Here is a 23,118-nt window from a genome sequence, read left to right as displayed (position 1 = left end):
TTCTGATACTCAGTCAAGGTGATAATACTCTGCACATTCCTGACCCAAAATCTAAGCTGGTGGCAGAGCTGAAGATGAGGAAGGACTGTTAGACCACAGGAAATCCTCCCCTTCATACAGAAAGGCAGCTACTGACAAGATGAAGATAAACAGACACAGAAAAAATGCAGACAAATGTACAAATGCCACAAAGCCCAGGTAAAAATATTTACTAGACACTGATGTTAGGAAAACATGCTTGAAGTGGGAATATTTTGCTGCCTTATTTTCATTCTCTATCTGCACATACAAGTTTATTCTCTGGTATTTTCTCTGTCATGCCAGAGTGGGGAGAGTCCCAGTTCTGGGAGCTGAAAACTGCAGTTCCTACTTTGGAAAGGCTATAAAATTCTCCAAAAGGTATCTGAAAAGTATGACTGAAGCTGAATAATTAAAGTGTCCTACTAAGGAAGTTACACTCTGCAAACATTTCCAAGGGAGATACTTTTCCCCTTCCTCCTCACTTCCCTCTGTACAATACAAAGGTTTCTAGCAGACACTTAAAGCTGGTTTCTAATTTGAAAGAACACTAAATTTCAATAAAAGTTCAGTTGCACAGATTAGTAAAAGAGACAAAAGGACACAAATACACCTCAGAAGTCATAGATGATAGCATCACACACACAGGTGTTACTGATTGACATATGCAGTTTGGGATTTTTTCCATTATCATGGAAAATGCTGCTGTTATTGCATATAAGCAATTACCTTTCATATTCGAACCTTTGGAATGACTAATTGCTCCTGTGAAATGGTTATCAATTATTCATTATGGAAAGAGAGAAAAAAACAAAATTACTGAAAGAACTTTATGCAAGTACTTTTCTATTGAGCCCTTTGCAAAACCTTGACTACTCAAAAATTTTAACTCTGTACCTTATACTTCACTGAAAAATAAACCCATCTAAAAGGCATACAGAAACACAGCAGTTTTACAAATGCTCTCCTAAAGGAAAGTTAACCTTCCATGAAGATAAATAACCCACTTTTATGTAAAGCATCTATTGGTTAAATTTATATAATCATGCCACCATTACTAAACACTGCAAGAAACAGATGGCTGTTAAGTTGCAAAATGAGACCCACTCACAGAAAGAAAGCATAATGCAAAGTTCTCATTTCCTCCTCATGCTATAAGCAACAGGCAGTTCAAAACTCAGGATCGACACAGAGAAGCCTTATAACCAACCTGCCTCCATTACAGCCCCACTTATGCATGATGCAGGCAACAATCTATTACTTCAGTTATTTTTAACTGCTCAGGTGCCTACTCACAGAACATGCACTTAAAATTATAGACCATTAGACTCCTCAGAAGATCCAGCATTTCACTGGAAGTTTCCCAAAAGCCGTGACTTGTATCAGCCCAGTCTAAGCTGATACAAGAGCTAAAATGTTTCTTGTTGTGTTGGCTTTTATTCTCTGTAGTAAGATAGCAAGCACTGTTAACAGCCATGCTCTTGAGCTAAATATTGCAAATATCCATAAAGATGTATCATTAAAATATTTGAAAGAGTTATTGCAGAATCACAAAAACCAGATAGACCACCACAAAATTATAGTGAGGTCAGAACTAAAGGTGAAAGCTGTTATTGAAAATGGCACTGTCAAGCATATTAAAAAACTCCCAGAACTTCATAAAAAAGATCACAGATCTTTCTTACTCTTCTTTTTCTTTAAAGATTGACATTAACATGTCAAGATACATTTTTTGTATAGAAACATGGCAAAGTAGTAAGTCTGTCGACCTTGTCATTGTCACCAACAGATCTGCAAAGATTTCTAAATTTTCTGCTCTACTTGTGTGGCTATGAGCAAAGAAGCAAAAAAAACAAGGCCTGCACAAAGCCGTAGCTCAGCAGATTAATCAGATGTTTTGTTGTGATAGGTTATTTGACAGCAGGAAAAAAGAATTTTTGAAGTGCTATCATTATTTAACAATTAGTTGAAAGTTTTCCAAGATTTTGGGAACTACTTGACAGTGCTAATGCAACCAGTACTTCTGCCAAAACATGACAGTGAGAGACAGAGCCAGGTAAAGGGCTGTTTTCATACCTTTTCTGGCTTTTCCTGAGTATGATAAGAGAAAGAGAAAAAAAAATAAAAGGCAAACTGCTTTGAAAAGCTTATAATTTGTACATATAAACCTTGCCCTCAGTATATTGCCCTTTTCTGTAGAGCTTAGAAAGAATACAAATACTCATCTTGGTGGTATCTAACTTTTCTGTCCCAACAGTTTTGTTCCCTGTGCTGTGTCTGGACTTAAATCTGAATTCCTAGCTAACTGTTCCCTCTTCCTTTCTGGAGTCCGTCCTGCAGTCAATGGGACTGATTTGGCTAACCCTCTCTCCTCATTCCTGCCTGTCCTTGGCGGGTGCTTTGGGCATCCAGCATCCCATGGGAGCTTCCTGAGGCCAAGTCTCAACCTGTGCAGTGTGGTCTCTAGATTGTATCAAACAGCAGCTGCTTCTTGTTTTGTTTTTTTCCCCAGACAGTTTGCTTACAAAGGCCTGTTCACAGGAGGTGAATTTATAAACACAATAATCCTTCAAAAAGACCTCAGGAATGGCTGCTAAAAATAGATTTTTCCACTAATGATTGATATCAGAAATGCATCCTATTAAACATTTTGTAAGTTGCTCTTAACTCAGGCTATGATTACTGACAGCAACTGTTTCTTTCAAGGACAATTCTGGAACACACGACTGACTAAACACAGTTTTGGTAATCTTGTATTAAGGACTATTTAGTTCTTTAAAAATCTATGAAAATATTTCCTATTGGATCCAGCCTAAAATTTCTTCATAGACATTACTTGTTCCCGCACAAAGAAAATGAGATTGAAATCCATGTTCAAACTCAAGTAGCTGTTCTTCATTTCCTGACTTCATGTTTAACTTTGAACTTTTCATCTCAGACTTTTATGCTTACCTTCTTGGACTAAAATAAGAAATACTTAGGAAAGCATGTTAGAAAAAATTCGTTTTAGACCATTACTAGTTTACTGATAATCCTCTGAGCTGTCACTTCCTCCAGGCACCATTAAATATACTTGTTTTCAGATCTATACGAAGCTGACAAAACATCTAGTCTAGAAGCTTGCTCAATACTTTTAAGCCCTAAGGAACGTGATTAGCTATTAACACTGCTTCAGGACCACATCATCATCTTTGTATAGCAATTTGTGGGACACTGAATGAGAGCCAGCACTCCAGAGTGGATGAAATGGCATTTATCATGTGCAACCCCGGATCTCCACTGAGCTGAGCACACCTGTCTCCAATGCACTTGGTGCAGCTGTATGCTTAAGGTATCAGTAACTCAAGCCCCTCATGTCATTTGCAATACATCACCTTGAGCACAGAAAACTGACACAGTGAGAAACCAGTCAAGCGGCAAAAGAAACCCAAGGAAAGCAAGCAGTGGCTCAGTACATGTGACAAGTAGAGAAAACTTTTATCTATTAATTGCCTACTTTAGGTTAACAACTAATTTTTGGAGCAGTAAGAAAAGTGAGTGCATATTTATCAGTATAAACAGTATCTATACATTTACAGAGATCCACCAAATTAGTAGAAAATCTTACTCCTGCAAAATATTCACAATCTGAAACAGCAAATATGATCTACCCCAAGAATGTTTTTATAAGAAATACAGTATGTTTGTTGTCCAATAAACATTTATCACAGAATGATGGAATAAAAAAACATTGTCTAGGCTTCACTGACATGAAAATTGGCTTTGTTTCCAATTATGTATTTAAGGATGTCTGGCAAAAATAATCTTAGCTACACAAACTCAAGTCTTGCAGATTTTAGTGGAAGCCATGTAAGATTACAAGCAGTCCACCTCAGTTGTACTGTGTGGTATGTTAACATACTACATTATGTTAAAAACATTTCCCAGACGCCACAGAAATGCACATCCTTTACTCATGACTTGGAAGAAAAACTTGTTTTTCCTCCATGCACTAAGCATGGCTATGAGGTGCTAGGTGAAACCAGAAATCACACCCAGTTGCATGCAGATTCTATCTACCTGAATTGGGTATCTCTTTCCTTGCAGAGTTTTGCACTGAAGTGGGATACCTACATACCAGCAGAAAGAGTCATGCAAAAACTTTTGTGGTGTGTTACTGAGACAAAGAAACCTAGAACCAAAGGCACTAAAGAGCAAGAGAAAGCAGTTATATACTCTTCAAGTTCCACCAACAGCATGAAATTCATAGAGCTCCATGTTGACTGCAAAGGGAATAAACCATTTGATAATTACTAACAGAGGCAATCAAGCCAGAAATAATCCTTGCATTCCTATATCCTTTGTGTCTTGACTCTCTCTCTTACTTTGCAAATCCTCTAACAGTTCCAGTAAAGCACCTGTCAGCTGCCTGATTTCCCTTTGACAAAGCTGATGTTTCAGAACAGGCCATCTAGGACTGTCCTCTTTCCTAGTACAAATTAATTCTGTAAGATTATCTTTTAACTTAGTATTTCCATTCAAATTGTTGGGTCTTTCAAAGAAGAATGGTCATCTGGTATGGAAGGCAGTATAGCAGACATGATTCTTCGTGGCGTAAGACAAGTACTGTGCCAAGTATGTTAACAAATACATCTCTTATTCTCCCCTGCCTCTCCTTTGTCAGGCCATTATTCAGTTTTTGTTTGTGGTTTGGTTTTTTTTCCTTTCTCATTTTTAAGTCAAGAAGTCTGTCTGTACTCTAAAATTTTCCGACAAAAAGAAAGAACATTTAAACTGATCCATTGATTTTTAAAAATCTTACCTTTGCCTATAGTAGGTTTGGTAACACCTTGTGTTTTAGGTTGCACACTAATCTTCTTTTGCAACCATTTAAAAAAAATATTTTCAATTTTAAACACGTGATCTCTTCTCATCAAAGTTTAGCCAAACCATCCTTACTGATTTTCAAACCAAAAAAGAGCGTTTTCTACACAACAGCATAATGATGAGTCTGGATGTACTTGCAAGCAACTCTGCTATTGCAAGTGCATTACATCAAAGCAGCTTTCCAGCTGAGCATGAAACTTTTTTGTATCACACCCAAAATAATTCAAGGTAAGTTAGCCACAACACGGCCCGTTTGTGCAAGGCCTGCTGCAAAACTAAAGCTCAAAAATACCAAATCACAACTGGATCAGCTCTAGGAAGTGAATGCAGTAAGTCATGATCCCTTCTCAGAAAGCTTGTTCCATCCCCGTCTTGACTCATCTTGGTGCATATGGCTGACCTCAGCCTGGCTCTTTGACCTTTAACAGCTGCGAGCTCTGACAGACAGGATGGATCCTGTCTCCACTCAGTGTGGTTCTACGTAAAGACCTCTGGCACTTCTACTGATAACAATGCCACAGATGCTGGGAAGAAAAGAAACTGACAGATGGCACTGAAGCAACTCTATATGAAGATGAGATACTTATGAATAATGCATCCCACTAGAGCAGAAACTAAGTGTATCGACTCAAGTCAACAAAAAACAGACACAGAATGCCATAACCTAAAAGCTCGTGTTTCAAAGATTCAACTTCCTTTTGGATCCAGAATTGTCCTATCACAAAAATGCAGCTGTCTATCCATGGTAAAACTCCTCTCTCCTTTCCTATTGTCGAGTCCAACTATTTAACACTGGTAACAATAGGACAGTTACAGATTCACAAAGTAACTCACAATAATGAATCTCTGTTTGGGGAATTACTTTTACAGGGAAAAAAATATGCCTGTGGGAAACAATTTTTAAGATCACAACAGTAAAAGAACTATTAAAAAAAAAAAGAAGGGAAGAAAAAAGGAAGCAACGTGTAGTATCTTTAATACATTGCCTCCAAATCACGAACAGAAATTAGATACTTAACCCAAAGTATTTCAGCATACTTTTCTAGTTTATTTGATTGTATTTGGTGACCACATGCTTCAAAACTACATGTGCATCTACAGCATCATCTTAGCATACAATAACTGCAAATTACATTTAAAGCTTGCTTTTTTCACCAAGAAAAAACCCCTTTTATTTCATAGCCCTGTTAATTATTGCAACACTAGCTTCAGACAGATTTTCTGAAAAACTGGACACTGACTTTCAACAGCAAGGAATAAAATAATAAAAGTCTTACCTCTGTGCATCCTTCTTGCCTCTGACTCTTTGGTCATAGTTGCCAGGCAGTGAGGAAGTACGCTGCCACAGCTGTTGCTCTGTCCTAATGGTAAATGACCCTGCAGGAAATTTTGAAAATATGTACTTAAAACTATATTTTGAGAGTATTTTTGTTTCAGCAAATGGTAAAATACTTGTTTTTTCATGGGCATCTATGTCATGTCATAACAATCAGCCATGGATATTTTAGTTGTGCAGAGTCTCTATTAAACCAAAATGTTTTCGAAGCAGTATCTCCACCTTGCTGCTGTTTGTTGATTTAGCACATCACAAATAAAAGAGCATTTTCACTTTATACACTACTTTATCTTTACCATTTTGAGGCCTTAGGCAGGAAGGAAAACAACCTGTTTATTCTCTATGATTAATTTAAACTAAACTAGCCTGGAAATACAATCCTTGTGATACATTAATCAAAATGCAAGATTACTATTACAACATGGCATTTACAAAGATCATAGAATCACAGAATGGTTTGGGTTGGAAGAAACCTTAAAGATCATCTAGTTCCAACTCCCCTGCATGGGCAGGGACACCTCCCAGTAGACCAGGTTGCTCAGAGACTCATCCAACCTGGCCTTGAACACTTCCAGGGAGGGGGCAGCCAGTGTTCCAGTGAATACCACCCTCACAGTGAAGAATTTCTTCCTAATGTCTAACCTAAATGTCCCCTCTTCCAGTTTAAAGCCATTACCCCTCATCCTATCAATAGAAGCCCTTGTAAAAAGTCCCTCCCCAGTTTTCCTGTAGGCCCCTTCAGGTACTGCAAGGCCACTATAAGGTCTCCTCAGAGCCTTCTCTTCCTGAGGCTCAACAGCCCCAACTCCCTCAGCCTGTCTTCACAGGAGTGGTGCTCCAGCCCCCTGATCATCTTTGGGGCCCTCCTCTGGACTCCCTCCAACAGCTCCATGTCCTTCTTGTGTTGGGGGCTCCAGAAATGGGACACAGTACTCCAGGAGGTGTCTCACAAGAGCAGAGCAGAGTGGGAGAATCACCTCTCTTGAGCGGCTGGCCATGCTGCTTTTGATGCAGCCCAGGACACAGCTGGCTTTCTGGGCTGCAAGCACACGTTGTTGGCTCACGTTGAGCTTAAAGGCTGGGAGTATGGAAGGCTTTATGGATATTCCTGTGTGTTAGCAATGCCAGATTTCTTTCAAAGTCAATTTCAGATGTGAGTTAAGAGGGTTATGCAGTACTCACAACACTACCCAACCTTACCTCTAACATACTACAGACTTTTCTATAGGTACTAGAAGGCTATTAATAACATGCCACTACGTACTTTAGATGTGATGCTTCGTCCAAGCGTGGAGCTGTTGAAGTGCGGTGATACAGACGGGGTCGTTTTCTTGCGAGGTAAAGTATCACTCATGTACATGCATTCCTTGTGCTGCTTCTTTCGCTCTTCCAGATTTCTGAAATGCTTCAAATGTAATTTGTTACACAGTTTTGACAAACTGAATTGACCTACTTGCTCAGTTATGCTCTATATGGAATATACTGAAAGTGATAGTCTGGAAACTTCACTGGAAAAAAAAAACCTAAAATGTGGAGTACCTCCTACTGCAACTCAATGCTTCCCAGGACTTCTACAAATATCACATTAAAATAATGCTGATTAAGAAAATACATTAAATTCACATGCATATTTTGTGTACATGTCCCTGTACCATTTATAAAAAAACAAACAAACCTACACCTCAAGTCTAGTGCACAAGTGGATTGTACACAATCACAGCGAAAAATATTTCATCACAGGTCACTGTAATGAACTAGTGGCTTAAAACTAATACAGCTTTTTAGAGGCATTGTTCAAATATATATGAAAAATTAATTTGGGATTTCAAATGCAGCCACCTGTACTTTATTGCTGCAAGGCTTCTGACAGTAAAAATGGCTCCTAAAGATTAGTATTTGCCTCTGCATTGTTTACACAAGGAGAATTTCTGTTCAGTAATATGCTATGATGCATTGTGTTGATTTTTAAATGAGCAAAGCCTTTAAGTGCAACTGCAAGTACAATCAACTAATGATCTATCATATCACTCTAAGAACTTCACACGTAAATCAACTTCATGGCCACCATAACAAAAGAAAATAAAATAACAATCCCAAGTTATCAGCTTTGAATCTGTTACCTGTTGTTGCCTGCGGTGTTTCTTAGCTGGCAGAGGTGGAGGTGTATCAGATAAAGGAATAGGATCTACATGAGTAGCCATGACCTCAGGCCAATGGACTGATGGAAGTTGAGCAATAGAGCGAGGAGAAAGAGAGTGAGGAAACACAAATCCAGAACAGAGAGGTGATCTTAGCTTTATAGAAAAAAGAGAAATTACACACAAGAGTTTTCTTTTTGGAATTGCTCAAAAGATACGGCACATACAAGCTGCAGTTTTAGCACTGTTTGTTGGAGCATTCAGCAGGAAAGAGAAGTTGTGTTGCAACTCTTGAGGTGTATTTAACTACCAGAAGCAGCCCAGAAATTCTAAACCAGTTGCTGCCTTATTGCAACACAAATATAGGAGTCTTGACATTCATAAGATTATTTCATTCCCTTAAAAGGGGATTTATTCAAAATTTGCTGTGGTTATTACAAGGGCAAAAATGTCACATAGAATGAGGAAAAGAGAGAATAAGCTAGAAGACATGGATTGGACAGACTCCACAACATAGCTGAAATAAATAGAAGCTACTCATCAAGATTTGCTTCTACCACATCACAGGAAAAAAAAAAAAGCTATAAAAACATACAAAATTAAGACCTAAGCACCACTGAACGAGTCATCATTAAATGTGTCCACAAATCGTTTACCAAAGGTGCATTACATTATAGTGTCTGACAGGCCTCGTCACTTATTGCTGCTTGCTTTATAAGCATTCAGTTTTTTTGACCTTTGAAGTCCCATCTACATCATCAACAGACAGTTTACACCTGGAGCAGTCCTTCAGCTTTACTATTAAATCATTATCTGACTTGGTAATTGGCAGACAGCAGTTTGCCTTAGGGTCAATTAGTTACATGTTGAATTATCAAAAAATAGTAATAATTTTTAAAAAATACAAAACAGAACAAAAAATGGCAGCCATGAAAGAACAATGCAAACAAAGGGAAATGTCTTTCAAACAAACCTCTTTATTTTGTGGCTGGCTGGTCAGCACAGCCGTGGAAGGCTCAGTGGCAACTGCTTCAGCATCTGTAGGGGGCTGAGTGGAAGGGGATATACTCGTGGAATTGCCATACAGCTCACTAATTTCACTTACACTGATATAGCCCTAAAAGGAGGAATTCAGAAGTTAAAAGGAGCAAAAGCCAAAAGACGTGCAAGAGTATTAATGTATCCAGTACGATGAGAGTTAGTTTAGAGTGATACAGCCAAATTAATTGTTATTACTGAAATAATCATAAATAAAATAAAATTATCATCAAGCTTATCAAATGTTGATTACTTGGATTCTGAAAAAGGTTCTTCATTTAAACAAATACATTTTTGTGATCACAAAGCAAGTGTACATTAAGTGACCAAAAGACTCTACTAAAACGTAAATACCCTTTAGAAATTATGTGGCTCTTTCCCAGGAATGCAGACTAAGGGGAAAAGGAAGAACAAATATTTTTCACCTGCATTTTTATTTCTTAATTTTTTTGGTCCATGTTTAAATAAAATATCTTACCCTGGTTTACTTATTGCCTAACTATTAAGCTATTTGGAGTAAATCAAATTACTAACAGAACTGGCAATAACTTACACAAGGACAAGCCATTGCTATTCTGCAAGTTACGCTGATACAACACCTTTCCTTTGCATTCCCTAGTAGTCCCTTCTAACCTTTAGGTGCTAGCAGGAGACTCAGGTAAGATGCTGTTAGTGTTAGCCCCACACCCTTACAATTTATTTTTTTTAATCTATCACACAGGAGGTGATGGACTGAGGAAAGGCAAGGACATCAGAGTGTACTTCTGCCTACAGAGATTTACCATGGCAGATTTGAGATATAATGGCAGAATACAATTACTGCATGTGTTTGGAGTTAACTGAACAAACATTATTTAAAAGATAAAATTTGTATTCTAATCCATGGTGTGTAGGATGCCAGACTGTAAAAAGTCAAATGTCCTAACTTCTTATTCATAGAAAATAACTCTGTGCAAAGGGAAGAATAAATTATTGCTGAAGCAATATCACAAGAACGAGATAGAAATACTGCTATTTTTAAAATCAAGGTGGTAAGCTGTTTTTAAATTAAGAAGATGTCAAAGGGGCTATGTTTCTATTACTGTACCAGCACACTGACATGCCAGTATAAGTACTTCAGCAATTCAGTAAAAGAAGCCACAAACAGCTATAGTATTTCTTCTTTTTTTAAAAACCCTAAATGTAGCAATGAACATAGAAGGCAGGTTGAAAAAAAAAATCACCTATTAGCATAATTTTCATGTATGTTATCAGCTACTACTAGCAGATACACAATTCTAGAAAATTAAGTATTATACTGTAAATTCAGCACTCTAGAAATAGGAGGTGATGAACTATTAAATTATAAAGAGACTGGGTAATACTAAAGTTTTCCTCTCAAAACATGTGGCCATATGACAGTAATATAGAGTCCAGTGTGATTAAACATAAAACTTGCTTAACCATCTTGTAGTAGCAATATACCAGTAAACAAAACTTGACAAGTCTATGAATGCAATACTGCATTTTTATATAGATGATAAAAGCACTTTCACAATTGTATGAAAAACATTCAGTTCAGATTCACAACCCCACGGGCGCAAAAAAAAGCACACAAGGAATGACTTCACTGCATTAACTCAGGCTCCTATTAGATTAAATTAATGATTTCCACAAAGATTAGGCATCTTTGTCAATGCTAAACTTTTAAACAGCATTGATTTTCCTCAGTTATGTAAGCACTCAGATAAACATCCTGCCTCTTTACACGAGGCATGTTACTCCCTATCACCATGCATGCATGGAGGAAGCTGCACGATGGATGCGAGGGTCACAAATGTGTGCTTTGGTGAGGAGGGGCTGCAAGATGTCACAGAAGCAACTGATACACGAGCAACTGCCTGGTGAAATTATCTTCTGTGTGCAAGGAATCTGTTTAAGCCTGTCTACCATTTGGTGCCCATTTTTTAAAAGTCCCTGAACAGTCAGAGGAAAATAAAACTGAACTTAGGCAAACATAACCTCTGGCAAGGAGAAGCATTTGGTTTATAGGAGAGAGCCTAAGGGTACATTGAGCTTAAAAGAGATAACTCATGCTTTTCTTTCTCTCATTTACCTTGGAGTAAGTTCTAACTGAATTCACTACAGTGAACAGAATGACACTGCTGAATAATCCATTTGAACAAAAAAAGTGTCAGTCTCACTTCATGTAGTTGCATTTTGAAATATCTATGATAAATAAATCATTATGTGAATACAAAGACAAAAATCAGAGATAGCACCTACTCTCCAGTAAGAAAATTAATAGATTAATCATAAAAGAACAATGAAACTTAGACTTGACAGATGTCCCAGTAGCAGGTCAGATATCCAGGTCAGAGCACAACCTAGGACACTGAAAGTCTAACCATCTGCAACATGGCTTGCAGTGAGGAAGGGTGCTCAACCCCACTGGTATGTGCTGGAGGCCACCCAGGTTCACAAGGAGCCAGGAGGTCAAATAAGCATGATCACACTTCCCAGGTGCTGAAAGGACATGTGGTTGCTTTATAGACTTCAAAAGCCCACCTTCCCACAGTGGCACCTACATCTTTTGATGGGGCAAACCTTGTTCAAGGCTTCGATACAAGCAGATCCAGCAAGTCCAGTCAGACCTCTTAAGCAGAAGTGAATGAAGCAGCCATAGATACATGTCAGTTTATTTTAAATACTAGATTTTCTGCTTCTCCATTTCGGTCTTCAAGTTTATATGCAATTTGCAGATTCATCAAGTCAAGTCAAGAAGATAAAAAAGGGGAGTTAATGCTAATATTTTACGTGCTGACTGAATCTTTGCATTGGGCTGTGGCTTACCTTGTACTGACCTTGCCTGTGGACCTTGAGGTTTAAAGCAGGAGCCTCAAAGCTATGAAGTCTTAGATGCAGGTAAGCTCTGGGTCTCATCATGCATTACCCAACCTAACTCAGTTTTTTCAGGAAGTAATTTGACACTTTAACTATTCAATATAGTTAAATAAATAGCTCAATAGGTATCTTACAACCAAAATAACTTGAAGTCTTCAATTCAATGCTTTTTAAAAAGGTCAATATGTACAGTTACCATGCTTTACTGCAAAGCCTTTGAATACAGGAGGGCAGGCAATGGTAGTATCTACAGCACAAAAATAAGACTGAATTGTATTCATACTTGAACAGTTTATTCATGGCCGTCATTCTTCCTCACTTCAATGAGGTTTAATTGTCTATTTTGAGAAAATTACACACACACACCTCCCCCACAAAAAAATCCCAATCATTTTTCCAGAGCAAGAGATTAAAACAATAACAGTCACATCTGGGAAAATGTCAAGAGAAGCTATTTTTGCTCACCCATGCATTTGGACTTCCATTAATAGCTTTACAAAGTAATTTCATCACAGTTGAAAAAAACTCTATTAATAGGACTTCATTAAATACTACAGTGCTTTTGCATTAAGTGTTTAAAAAGTTACTTAGGGTAAAGTCAAAAGCAGTGAATGTCTTTACCTCTTTTAGACTGTTGGGACTGACAGGAAATCCCTTTCCTCCAGAAAGCATGGAATATTTCTTTTCCAGATTACAGAGATTCTCTTTTTCCTGTTAAAACCAGACATTTTATATTAAAGTACCAAAAGCCATGTAGTGAAAATAAATGCTAGCCATTTTCTTAAACACGTAAAAAACCACGCTGGGATAGGAGGCTAGAAACTGCACAGCAGAGTTTCAACTTTATCAATTTACAGCAGAACGGAAAAAAAATGGAGGCATAGAATGAAAAGCCAGTGGAAGATTTTATTTAACAACAACAGCCAAAATAAATAGGTACTCCTTAAGCACTTTGAAAATTCTCATTCTGCTTAATGAGCTAAACATGATTTCTCTTGTGTTTAAAAGCAAAACATTAAATGGATGTGAAGGATTCATGCTCGCTTCTTATTAACCAGATGTTAGCTGATGTTAAGTAGCTCATCTTGTGGCCTAGTATAGGCTATTACAAGCCAAAAATCTGAGATCTCTGTCCAGTTCCAGCAGTCGCACAGGGATCACAGGCTTCTCACTTCAGCAGCTGGGTGGGTACCTCTGATTGAATCTTCTGGAAGAGGGGCACTTCTAAAACCCTCTCAAATGTTACTAGCATTTTCTCTTTGGAAATCGGCTGATTATAATTACAAAAGATTTTTTTTTAAGTTTTAATGGATACAAACGATGCCTATCATGTTACTGCCTACTTGCTAGCTTCTGCGTAACTGATGTCCTCTTGTGCTCTATGTTCTTTTATTCTATAAAATGCTCTTCTGTAACACACTAAATACATTTGAAAGACAATGAACACTTACCCTTTGCAGCATCATTATTAAGTTGTTTTTCTCTTTTACAAAATGATCTTGTTCTCTTTGAGCTTGTTGGACAATGTGATTGGCTTGTTTTTTGAGAGCAGAAATCTTTTCCTTGTATAAAAAGAAAATAATAATGATTTACATGTTTTATTTTCAAAGCATAAGACAACCTGCAGTTAAGAATCATATTCATGAGAGTTCACTCATTCATATGAGTGAAACAGCAGGAAAATAAGTTTTTAAAAGACAGCTCAATGCTCTGAAAGAGATAATTAAAAAGATTTAGACAGTAAAGATAATTTATTCGAGACAAAAGAACAATTGCACGTATTCTCTGACAAAAAGGATGAGGGGCAACCATATACTCAACAGAACTGGTGTAGAGATGCAACCTCTGATCTCTGAAAAACTGGTATTTAATTGGTTAAGACCTTTACAACTGATTCTAAACATGGGTGTTATAATATTATTTTAACAAAATCAATTAACATCAACATTCATCATGAATATAAAATAACTGTAATTTTGTCCAGGATGTACAAAAAACAATGCTTTGGCACTTGTTGTAGCAAATTAAAGGTTTTAATTATCATATGCAAATATACAAACAAGGCATAGAATTTTATTTGTGTGGGATGTTACTGTGACATCATCTTTACTCTGCTTCAAAAGCTTTTCAAAGAGAAAAGTTTTGCATTATTTCTTAGATGGGCAGGTTGTAGATCCATTTCATCTCCTTTATGCCCAACAACAAAGAACAAATGAAATGGGTTTTAGTGCTTTTACCTTCCTACTGACAATGCTGCGCTGATATTCAGCCACTTCACGCAGGAGCTGTTGTGTCAGGTTTTCTTTCTCTTCATCTAACCTGCTTTCATGTTCAAGCTGCTGAAATTCCAGGTCTTCAAAGTGTTTGCTTTCTATGTCCAATAGATCAGCATCCTTAAGAAAAAAAAGAAAAAAAAAAAAAGAAAAAAAAGAGTAATCGTGCTTTCACTGACACCAGAGTAGGGGAAATACTTACAAACACACACAAAAATCAGACTAAAACAGTATTTGCATTATCTCCTCCACATTCAAACAGGAGCTCAATGCTTTTAATGACCTACTGTCATAACAAGAGCAAATAGGGCTAATCATTATTTTGATGTTGCTTTCTCCATCGCTACTACTGCCGTCTCCCGGGCTGAGAAAGATGAAGCACGTTCATGGTGAGGGAGCCGTTGTGCAGGGTTCAGAGCAAGCAGAGCCTCCTAAGCACTGAGCACACCCTGGCTTGGCAGATGGCTCTTCTGTAGCCTACTTGTGACACCACCAAAGCCTGAACCCATTTGGTGAGGTTGCCACATGCCAAACTGGGAGAGCATCTGCTTACCAACCAAAGAGGATAGAAAGTATCATCCCAGTAACACTGGAGAACTGCACACTGAGTAAACTAATTATGGGAATACACACTCAAACAAAGGAGTCCGAACTGCAGTCAGCTTCTTCAGGTTTAGCCCAAGCACCAGTAGAGATACCAGCTACCAAGCCAGTGAAGGGTCCAGAGAACAAGTCATATGAGGAGTGGCTAAGGGAACTGGGGATGTTTAGTTTGGAGAAGAGGAGGCTAAGGAGAGACCTTCTTGCTCCTGACAAACACCTGAAAAGAGGCTGTAGCGAGGTAGGTGTTGGCCTCTTCTCCCAAGTAAATAACTACAGGACCAGAGGAAATGGCCTCAAGTTGCAGCAGGGGAGGTTTAGATTGGATATTTAAGAATAATTTCTATACTGAAAGAGTGGTCAGGCACTGGAACAGCCTGACAAGGGAGTCACCATCCTTGGAGGTATTCAAGAAGTGTGCAGATGTGGAATTTCAGAGCAAGCTCTGGTGGCTGAGGTTGTGGGGCTTTTTCTGGGTGTTTTTTGGTGAGTGCATGTGGTCCTTTGTATGTTTTGGGGTTTTTTTTGTGTTGACAGTTGCATTTGGTGAACTTAGAGGTCCTTTCCAACCGTGACAATTCTGTGTAATTCTGTGTCTGTGTTTTTAATTAACAGACATACAGCCAGATAAGACAAAAGATACGTGGAGCTGTGTGACATCAGTCTGAGACTGGTCATGGACCACTGAACTTGAGCTGACAATTGCTTCCTGTGCAAAGACACCATTAAGGACTCCTAATTAAGGATGTTACTTCAGAAAAGGTGTCAGCCCACTTTTATGCATTCCCCTGGACCACCACAAGGTTTTCTCAGGAAAAAGAAGTTGAACGCTGCAGAAAAGACCCAAGAAATAAGATGACACGTGCATTCTGCAGTAACATCTGTGTATTCATAACACAAACTCCTACTTAGAAGTTTCAGAGATGTGAAGATCATAGTATTATTAAATGCTAGGGTTCTCTAAAATATGCACATTGTACGTAATTTGTTACACAAGAAAACCTACATCCTGTAAGCCATTTATCATTTTAGAGAAATGTAAGTTTACTCCATTTCTTATTTTGACCTAAGGCTGAGATAAGCAGTTAAGTCTCTGTAAAGGCATTCAAAACCAGCTTCTGGTGTACCAGGGAAAGACACAGGATGCAGAAACTGAAGAATCTAAGTTACTATATAAGTTACTATATAAAATACCAATATTTAGTGAAGAGATCAAAAAACAAAAGCGTGGACTAAAAATAACAAGAAAGCAGTTATCTACAATACAGAAATGCTTCATTCAAACCACTCAGCCACCTTCAGCATTCAAAGCAAACAGAAGGGCTTTGCCTGAGCCATGGAAGTCAACAAATTCAGCCTATTTCATATCATGTTAATTGCTACTGTCACAGAAGAACAGAACACAGAGAAGGCAACCGATAGCCAGAAAGGCAACTGGTAGCCAGCTGAACTCACAAAACACTGTATTTTTTGTGAGATGTGCTATGGAACAAGAATTTTACTACATCCTGTACCACTGTGTCCACTGGGGAAAAATATACGTAGCTAATGTGAAACCAAGTCCATTTTCAAATTAAAAACCCTCTTAAGGGTAAGCGGTAGTTGCTTAGCTCTACCAGTGATTGCAAGCACGCTGCAGCAAGATCACCAGCCTGGCAGGACCACCAGGAATGAGATGCCAGGCAGCCTGCAGGAGCAGGGCACAGCAGCAGGGGCATGAGGTTTGTCTCTGAGATGTATCCATGAAATCCTCACTGTAACCTTCATAGAATCATAGGATGGTTTGGGTTGGAAGGGGCCTTAAAGACTATCTAGTTCCAATCCCCCTGCACGGCCAGGGACACCTCCCGCTAGACCAGGTTGCTCAAAGCTCCATCCAACCTGCCCTTGAACACTTCCAGGGGTGGAGGCTTCCACATCTTCACTGGGCAACCTGTTCCAGTGTCTAACTGCCCTCGCATTAAAGAATTTTTTTCTAATATCTAAACTAAATCTCCGCTCTTCCAGTTTAAAGCCATTACCCCTTGCTCTATCTCTACATGCCCTTGTAAAAACTTCCTCCTCAGCTTTCCTTTAGGCCCCTTCAGGAACGAGAAGGTTGCTGTGAGGTCTTCCCGGAGCCTTCTCTTCTCCAGGCTGAACAACCCCAACTCTCTCAGCCTGTCTTCATAGGAGAGGTGCTCCAGCCCTGTGATCATCTTCATGGCCCTCCTCTGGAGTCGCTCCAACAGCTCCAAGCACCTTCACAAAGATCCCACTCATCAGTATAGGATTTGTAAGAGGATAGTATCTCTTGCTATAGGTAACCGAGTCTTGAACTAAAGTAGCAAGTGTACTCCCTCCCTTTTATTAAAAAAAATTAACATAAAAATATTGTAACTGATAATCTCTTAAACAACAGACAATGTTTCCACATTGGATTTCCAAACCATAAATTTGTCCTGCATCTCTATTACTTCACTAATGGCACTGGAGAAAGCTCAATGAGAGAAAACCTGGCCCTGACTTCAGGATGTTGGGGGAGCTCCTCAGGCCCACATCATCTATAAAAATAGGGAGAATTTTAAATGAAGGGTAAAGTATTCCCAAGCAATGGACAGTGCCTTTTCAGATCTCTGCAGGAATCCAGGCATCTGTTTTTATTCTCCATTTACATGTACTTCTAGCATACTAACAGTGAAGGGTGAAGCAAGGTAATTAAATAAGCCATTGGGAAGATCAATGCTTTCCCTCAGTGCCTTCCATAAGCCCTCAGATTTCACCAGTCTCCAATGGCAGCATCCTCCCTGTCCAGTAAGGAGAGTGTCTATTCATGACAGATGTTGGGAAGTGTACAGGGTTTGCCAGCTGCCCACTGACAACCCCAGCCCAAACTGAGGACCGCCCTGCACCCAACTGGGTGTGTGCCTGCTCCCCTGGGCACAAATAATGAGTTACTGAAGTCCCAGAGGTGAAGCAATAAGGGAATTCATCACCTTCACACCTTCCATGTTGGTAGTAAAGTAGCAAAAGATCACCTGCTGCAAATTCAGGTGTTTAATCCTACACTGGCCTTATTTTGGGGGAAGAAGAAATTTTCTCCGGTTTGGGTGTGATACAGTAATTTTATAACTGCTCTCACACTTGACAACCTTTGGAGAGCTACTGTGCACTAATTCAGTGATAACTTCAACTGCTTCCATTACAGAAGCCACAGCTCGCTTTCCCGACAAGTGGCCTGGAATAATATGCAATAGGACTAAACGGATATTTAACTGTACCTCCACATCTCAATTTTTTTCCCACTTTCAAATCCAAAACAGTTATAAAGCCAACTTGGAAGGAATAAATAAATAAATAAATATAAAAATAATAATAAAAATAAAAATATTACCAAAGCAGAGTACAGGCTAACAACTAAGTTACACACTGAATAAAAAAGAAGTTATCATCCATGGCTTCACTGAGACAGCCAGTTACAGCATTGCAAAGGAGTACACAACAGGATCAGACAACAGCGGCAGGAAAATGCTGCTAAAATGGCTGATCCCACTGACCAATTCCTGTCTTTTGTTCACACAGGTAAAGAGTGATGCTCTACCATCCATCTAAACACCACAACAGCTTCCACACCACTCAGCAGGCCTAATAAGCAGGTGCTTAATTGCAGGCAAGTAGCCCAAAGCTTTAAAAACATTAAACACAAAATTGTTTCTAATCTGCCCATTTGCACTCTACTCGTTTGCCACTGTGCACATTAACTATTACAAGCATTCCACACAAAAAAACCCCACACATAACCCTCACAACTAATAACAAGTTTCAAATATTTTCAGACACTGGATACTTCAAACAGAATATGTTACACTTAACTAAAAAAAAAAAAAAGAGAGAGAAAGAAAGAAAAATCAACAACAAAACAAACAAAAAAAAAGTTAGTGCAATCTTGGAACTTGCTACTGACCCTCTTCAGCTGCTGCTGTAATTGTTCCCTCATGGACTCAGGGCAATTATCAAGCTGCGTCTTCTGCTCGGAGTAAAGCTCCTGAAGCCTCTCTAGTTTTTCCCTCTCAGCATCAAGTTTTAATTTTTCCTGAAGCATGAACCAGAAAATAAAGACAATTACCTTCAAACCCAAGCAGTTGTTAGTGATTATGACAGTGTGTGGCAAAAACTTAACCAACATTTGAAGCACGCAGGTCAAAGGCAGAAACCTCGTGTTAGTTGAAATCCAATGGCGGGATGCAAAATAATCAAAACAAAACATTAATCATTCTAGTGTGGTGATTAATTCTCTCCCTTATCACTTTGTTTTGTATCCATGCCTGGATTATGCTGTTAAAGCCCAGCATTATTCCTTGTCTCAGCTAACAAAAAAAAAATATTAAAAAATGAAGAAATGGTAGCCATGTTAGTGAGGTAACTGATGAAGGAGAGTAGCTTTTTAAAGGCAAAATGGATGGAAAATTATTGTAGTCTGGGAGTGAAAGGAAAATGGATCTTCCCAGAATAATGAATTACATGCCTATGTGCCCCTCTATGGATAAGTACAACTTAGCAAGCAGTGAAAAACCAGAATGAAACAGAGCTTGATAAAGAAATAACTCTGGGCCAAGAAATCCTATTGCAGCAGAAACACCAAGAGATTCAGCAAATTTGCTTCGATATACAGGAACTGTAACCTGTTCTGGAGGGTGAAAGAGGACTGCTCGACCTCTCTGGTCTCAAACTAGTTCAGCTTACCTCTCATTCCACTTGAGTAGCAGTACCTGACATACTGCTGCTCACCCTCAAAAGCCTTTAAGTTTTAAATCTTTGTAATAAAATACTACATGATTTACTGTGCAGTACTGCTCCAAAGACTGGCTGCAGATCACTTAAAGCTACCTTGTAGACTATTATTTGTCTACACACCAAAATTTGGGAACCAATAAATGAGAGTGCAGAGAATTTTTTCACTGCCTTTCACTTGCATCTATACTGGCCAACATACCATTTTCTTCAAGTGAGCAATAAATAACTGGAAAAAAACAACATGCCTGATATGCCAGGCATAAATAATCAAGTGAGTCCCTGAAGTCCAGCTCTCTGCTACCTTCTAGAGTCACACTGGTATAGTTCCTTGTTCCTACTTTTCTGTTGTTATGTCTCTCCTCTCAGATGGTGTCTAACTCTCCGTAATACTAAAAAAGTAACAGTATTAGCCTCAAAATTTCAGCTGCTGCTTTTGGATGCTCCAAGAACAGTTAAATTCTGTCACAGCATGCATTAATTTGTACTCTTTCTGGTCACAATTATAATTTAATTTTAAAACCAAATGCATGGCTCAATAGGTGCTACATGATCAGACACTCTGCAGCACCGTTATGGGACATATCACAGAGAAGGTACTTCTTTCAGTATACAGTACTTGCCATTTCAAACTTGGGATGGTCTTTCCCTAAAACCATCTCTTTGATGTTCCTGGTAAGGTTCTCAAACCCTCACACACAGTGGAGGCACAATAACAGATACATATTTGCTGCCTACTTTCTTTAAGGTTTTATCTCTATATCTGAGTGGGATCAGGATTTAATTTTCCCAGTATTTAAAATCAAAAACAGGAAGCAGTCTCATTCAAGCCTGATGTCAACCAAATTCCCAGCTCTGTTATTTTAATTTACATGTGCAGCTTCTCAGCTCATACAATCAGATAAATAAAACACTGAAAAGAAAAGATTTTTTTTTATTTTTTTTTTGCTTGTAAAATAGAGCAACTAAGCCAGCATATTCTGTTACCTGGACTTCCTGTACTACCTTCTGTCTAAAAACAACAGCAGCAAGGCTCAGAAATACAGAGCATGTAGCACGGGCAAGCTGCACAATGAGGGAGAAGCATGCAACTCTTGAGAGGTCACCTCTAGACCTCTGTCCCTAGGGAACCCCATCTGCTGAATCATACTTACTTCCAACACGGAATGAGATCTATGAATAAATTGATAGCTCCCCTCCTCACAAACCTTGCTGCCCATTTAACATTCAACCTACGGTCTGCCACATTGTTTCTGGCTTTCCTTTTCTGCCCACCTAGCAAGCTAAAGCAGCAAGCACTTCTCTGACCTTAGCTGCATCGTGCCTCTGAAGCTATTAATAGCTCTTGAAATGTCTATGCACAGCAACAAGCACACTCATTCATTAATGAACAAGTCAAATCTCGAGCACGAGGAGACACCATCAGCAAGGATAAAACTCCCTGAGAATCCTGCCAGAGATACTGTTACTTCCCTCAATAAATTAGAAATGTATTCCTTTGAGACTGAAAGTGATATGTATCTGGTCTATTTATAGCATAGGAAGTGCTAACATCCCACCAAACTGGCTCCCTTCAAAATGTGCAGTCTTAACAGGAAATATTGCTTTCAGCAATGAGAGGCATTAGATGTTTTGCAGCTGTGGAGTTAAGTTTGCTGGTACCTCTGGCTGTGCATTGGTGAAGTCTGTTGAATTCACAAAAAAGGTAATTTGATAAATAAATGAATAATCAGGTTTTTTCATACAGTCTCTTCCATAACCAAGGCAAGTTCCTTGAGAAGGGAAAAGATTAGTAACTTTGCAAGCTAAGAGAAAGACGCTGTAAGCTGGCTCCACAAACTGTTTGCTCCAGAGCAGCCAGCAGCAGAGCTGTGAGCAGAAGCCACGTACTCCAGCTGCTCATCCTCATTTAACTGCATGAGCTTGTACTTGTTAAACATTTCTCAGCAGACAACAGCTTCCCAGCCTCAGCGTTGACTCTGAAGTCACATTAACTGCAATCTGGCTGAAAGCTTAACATCCTGTTTCCAGAGAAAAGAAGTACAGCTCAGTAAAGCACAACATCTGGTCTGACCCCACTGCCCAGCTTGCCCTATGGCCTGCCTCTAGATACATGTTAAATGAACTTGGGGTCAGCCAGGGCAGAGAGCTGGACTGACTTGGTTTAGATGGTGCTGGGGCACAGCTTGGATGAGTTTGGGAGGATACACGAATATTGTGCAGGATAGCAGCAGAAATAAATGATGTGTGACACCATCCACCAAGAGCATAGTCATAGGATGTCAGCAAAACATCCATGGTATGAACACAGAACATAACCCATCAACACATACTGCAAAAGGAAGTCAACCATCAGACCTGGCAGAACTGATTTTAAGGCAAAGAGAGAGAGAAAAAAGAATATATATCCAACTCATCTCATAGCTGATGAGGACACAGAGGAAATAAAAGCATAGTATTAAAGACATTCACAGCCCCTGGAAGAATGGGAACAAAGAAAGAAATAGAGAGACCGATTGCTTCAGTGTTGAATCCTGCAGTTAAGGATCCCCTATGGCTGATCAATACTGCTACCTAAAACCCTAGCAGGTCCCCACACCCCTTCTGCAGAGTTCTGCTTTTCAGTTTGCTTCAATTCATCACATTCTGCTACTGCAGGCATGCTAAAATTGCAGAACAGAATTTGTCTGCATGTCCACGTATCTTCTTGCCAACCTTCTTGCATAAACTGGTAGAATTTGTAGAAATGAGTCAGAGTACATGTGGATGAAACAGAGAAAGTTTCTCAAAAATCCAGATAAAAATAGGGGGAAAAAAACACCAAAACAAACAAACAAACAAAAACAAACCAAGAAACCTATTATCTTTACTAGGTCACTGTGAAATGGATTGTATGGCTAGGTGAATTGGACTCACTCTACAACCTTCCAACCACCCCTTAAAAAAGCAAACAACCCAAACCAATCAAAACAAAAAAAACCCCACACAAGGTACCTGTTATTTTCAGAGAGAAATTAAAACTGCCAAGAAACCTACAAGCCATAAACAAAGAAAAAATAAATACTGAATGCTTTCCCATCCAACAGGCTCTTACACTTTAAATGTTCTGGTCTGAGGTACTCCAGGATCTTCCTCAGTCCAACTCACCTAAAAACCATCATGAGGTACCAACATCTCATTATCCACAGCGAGCTTC

At 38.9% G+C, this 23,118-nt stretch overlaps 1 protein-coding gene across 8 annotated transcripts in view; it reads right to left on the bottom strand.

The window, feature by feature from the left end:
* The window catches only part of PHLDB2 (pleckstrin homology like domain family B member 2), a 70,291-nt gene that overhangs the window by 14,285 nt on the left and 32,888 nt on the right, over positions 1 to 23,118 (bottom strand). For 2 of the 8 annotated variants that reach the window (XM_051640251.1, XM_051640102.1), the window contains exons 6-14: positions 19,096 to 19,224; positions 14,517 to 14,672; positions 13,731 to 13,841; positions 12,901 to 12,990; positions 9,332 to 9,475; positions 8,341 to 8,514; positions 7,485 to 7,625; positions 6,162 to 6,261; positions 748 to 783 (exon numbers count right to left, since the gene is read on the bottom strand). In XM_051640251.1, the coding sequence (XP_051496211.1) occupies positions 748 to 783; positions 6,162 to 6,261; positions 7,485 to 7,625; positions 8,341 to 8,514; positions 9,332 to 9,475; positions 12,901 to 12,990; positions 13,731 to 13,841; positions 14,517 to 14,672; positions 19,096 to 19,224 (1,081 nt within the window). The remainder of the gene's footprint in view (positions 1 to 747; positions 784 to 6,161; positions 6,262 to 7,484; positions 7,626 to 8,340; positions 8,515 to 9,331; positions 9,476 to 12,900; positions 12,991 to 13,730; positions 13,842 to 14,516; positions 14,673 to 19,095; positions 19,225 to 23,118) is intronic. The other 6 variants (XM_051640167.1, XM_051640432.1, XM_051640341.1 and 3 more) reach the window with 6 other exon arrangements.

The sequence above is a fragment of the Apus apus genome, chromosome 1 (genome assembly GCF_020740795.1).
Source record: "Apus apus isolate bApuApu2 chromosome 1, bApuApu2.pri.cur, whole genome shotgun sequence".
Classification (NCBI taxonomy): Eukaryota; Metazoa; Chordata; class Aves; order Apodiformes; family Apodidae; genus Apus; species Apus apus.
The sequence above is the reverse complement of the archived record's forward strand: the minus strand, read 5'-3'. Positions and strand labels throughout refer to the sequence as shown.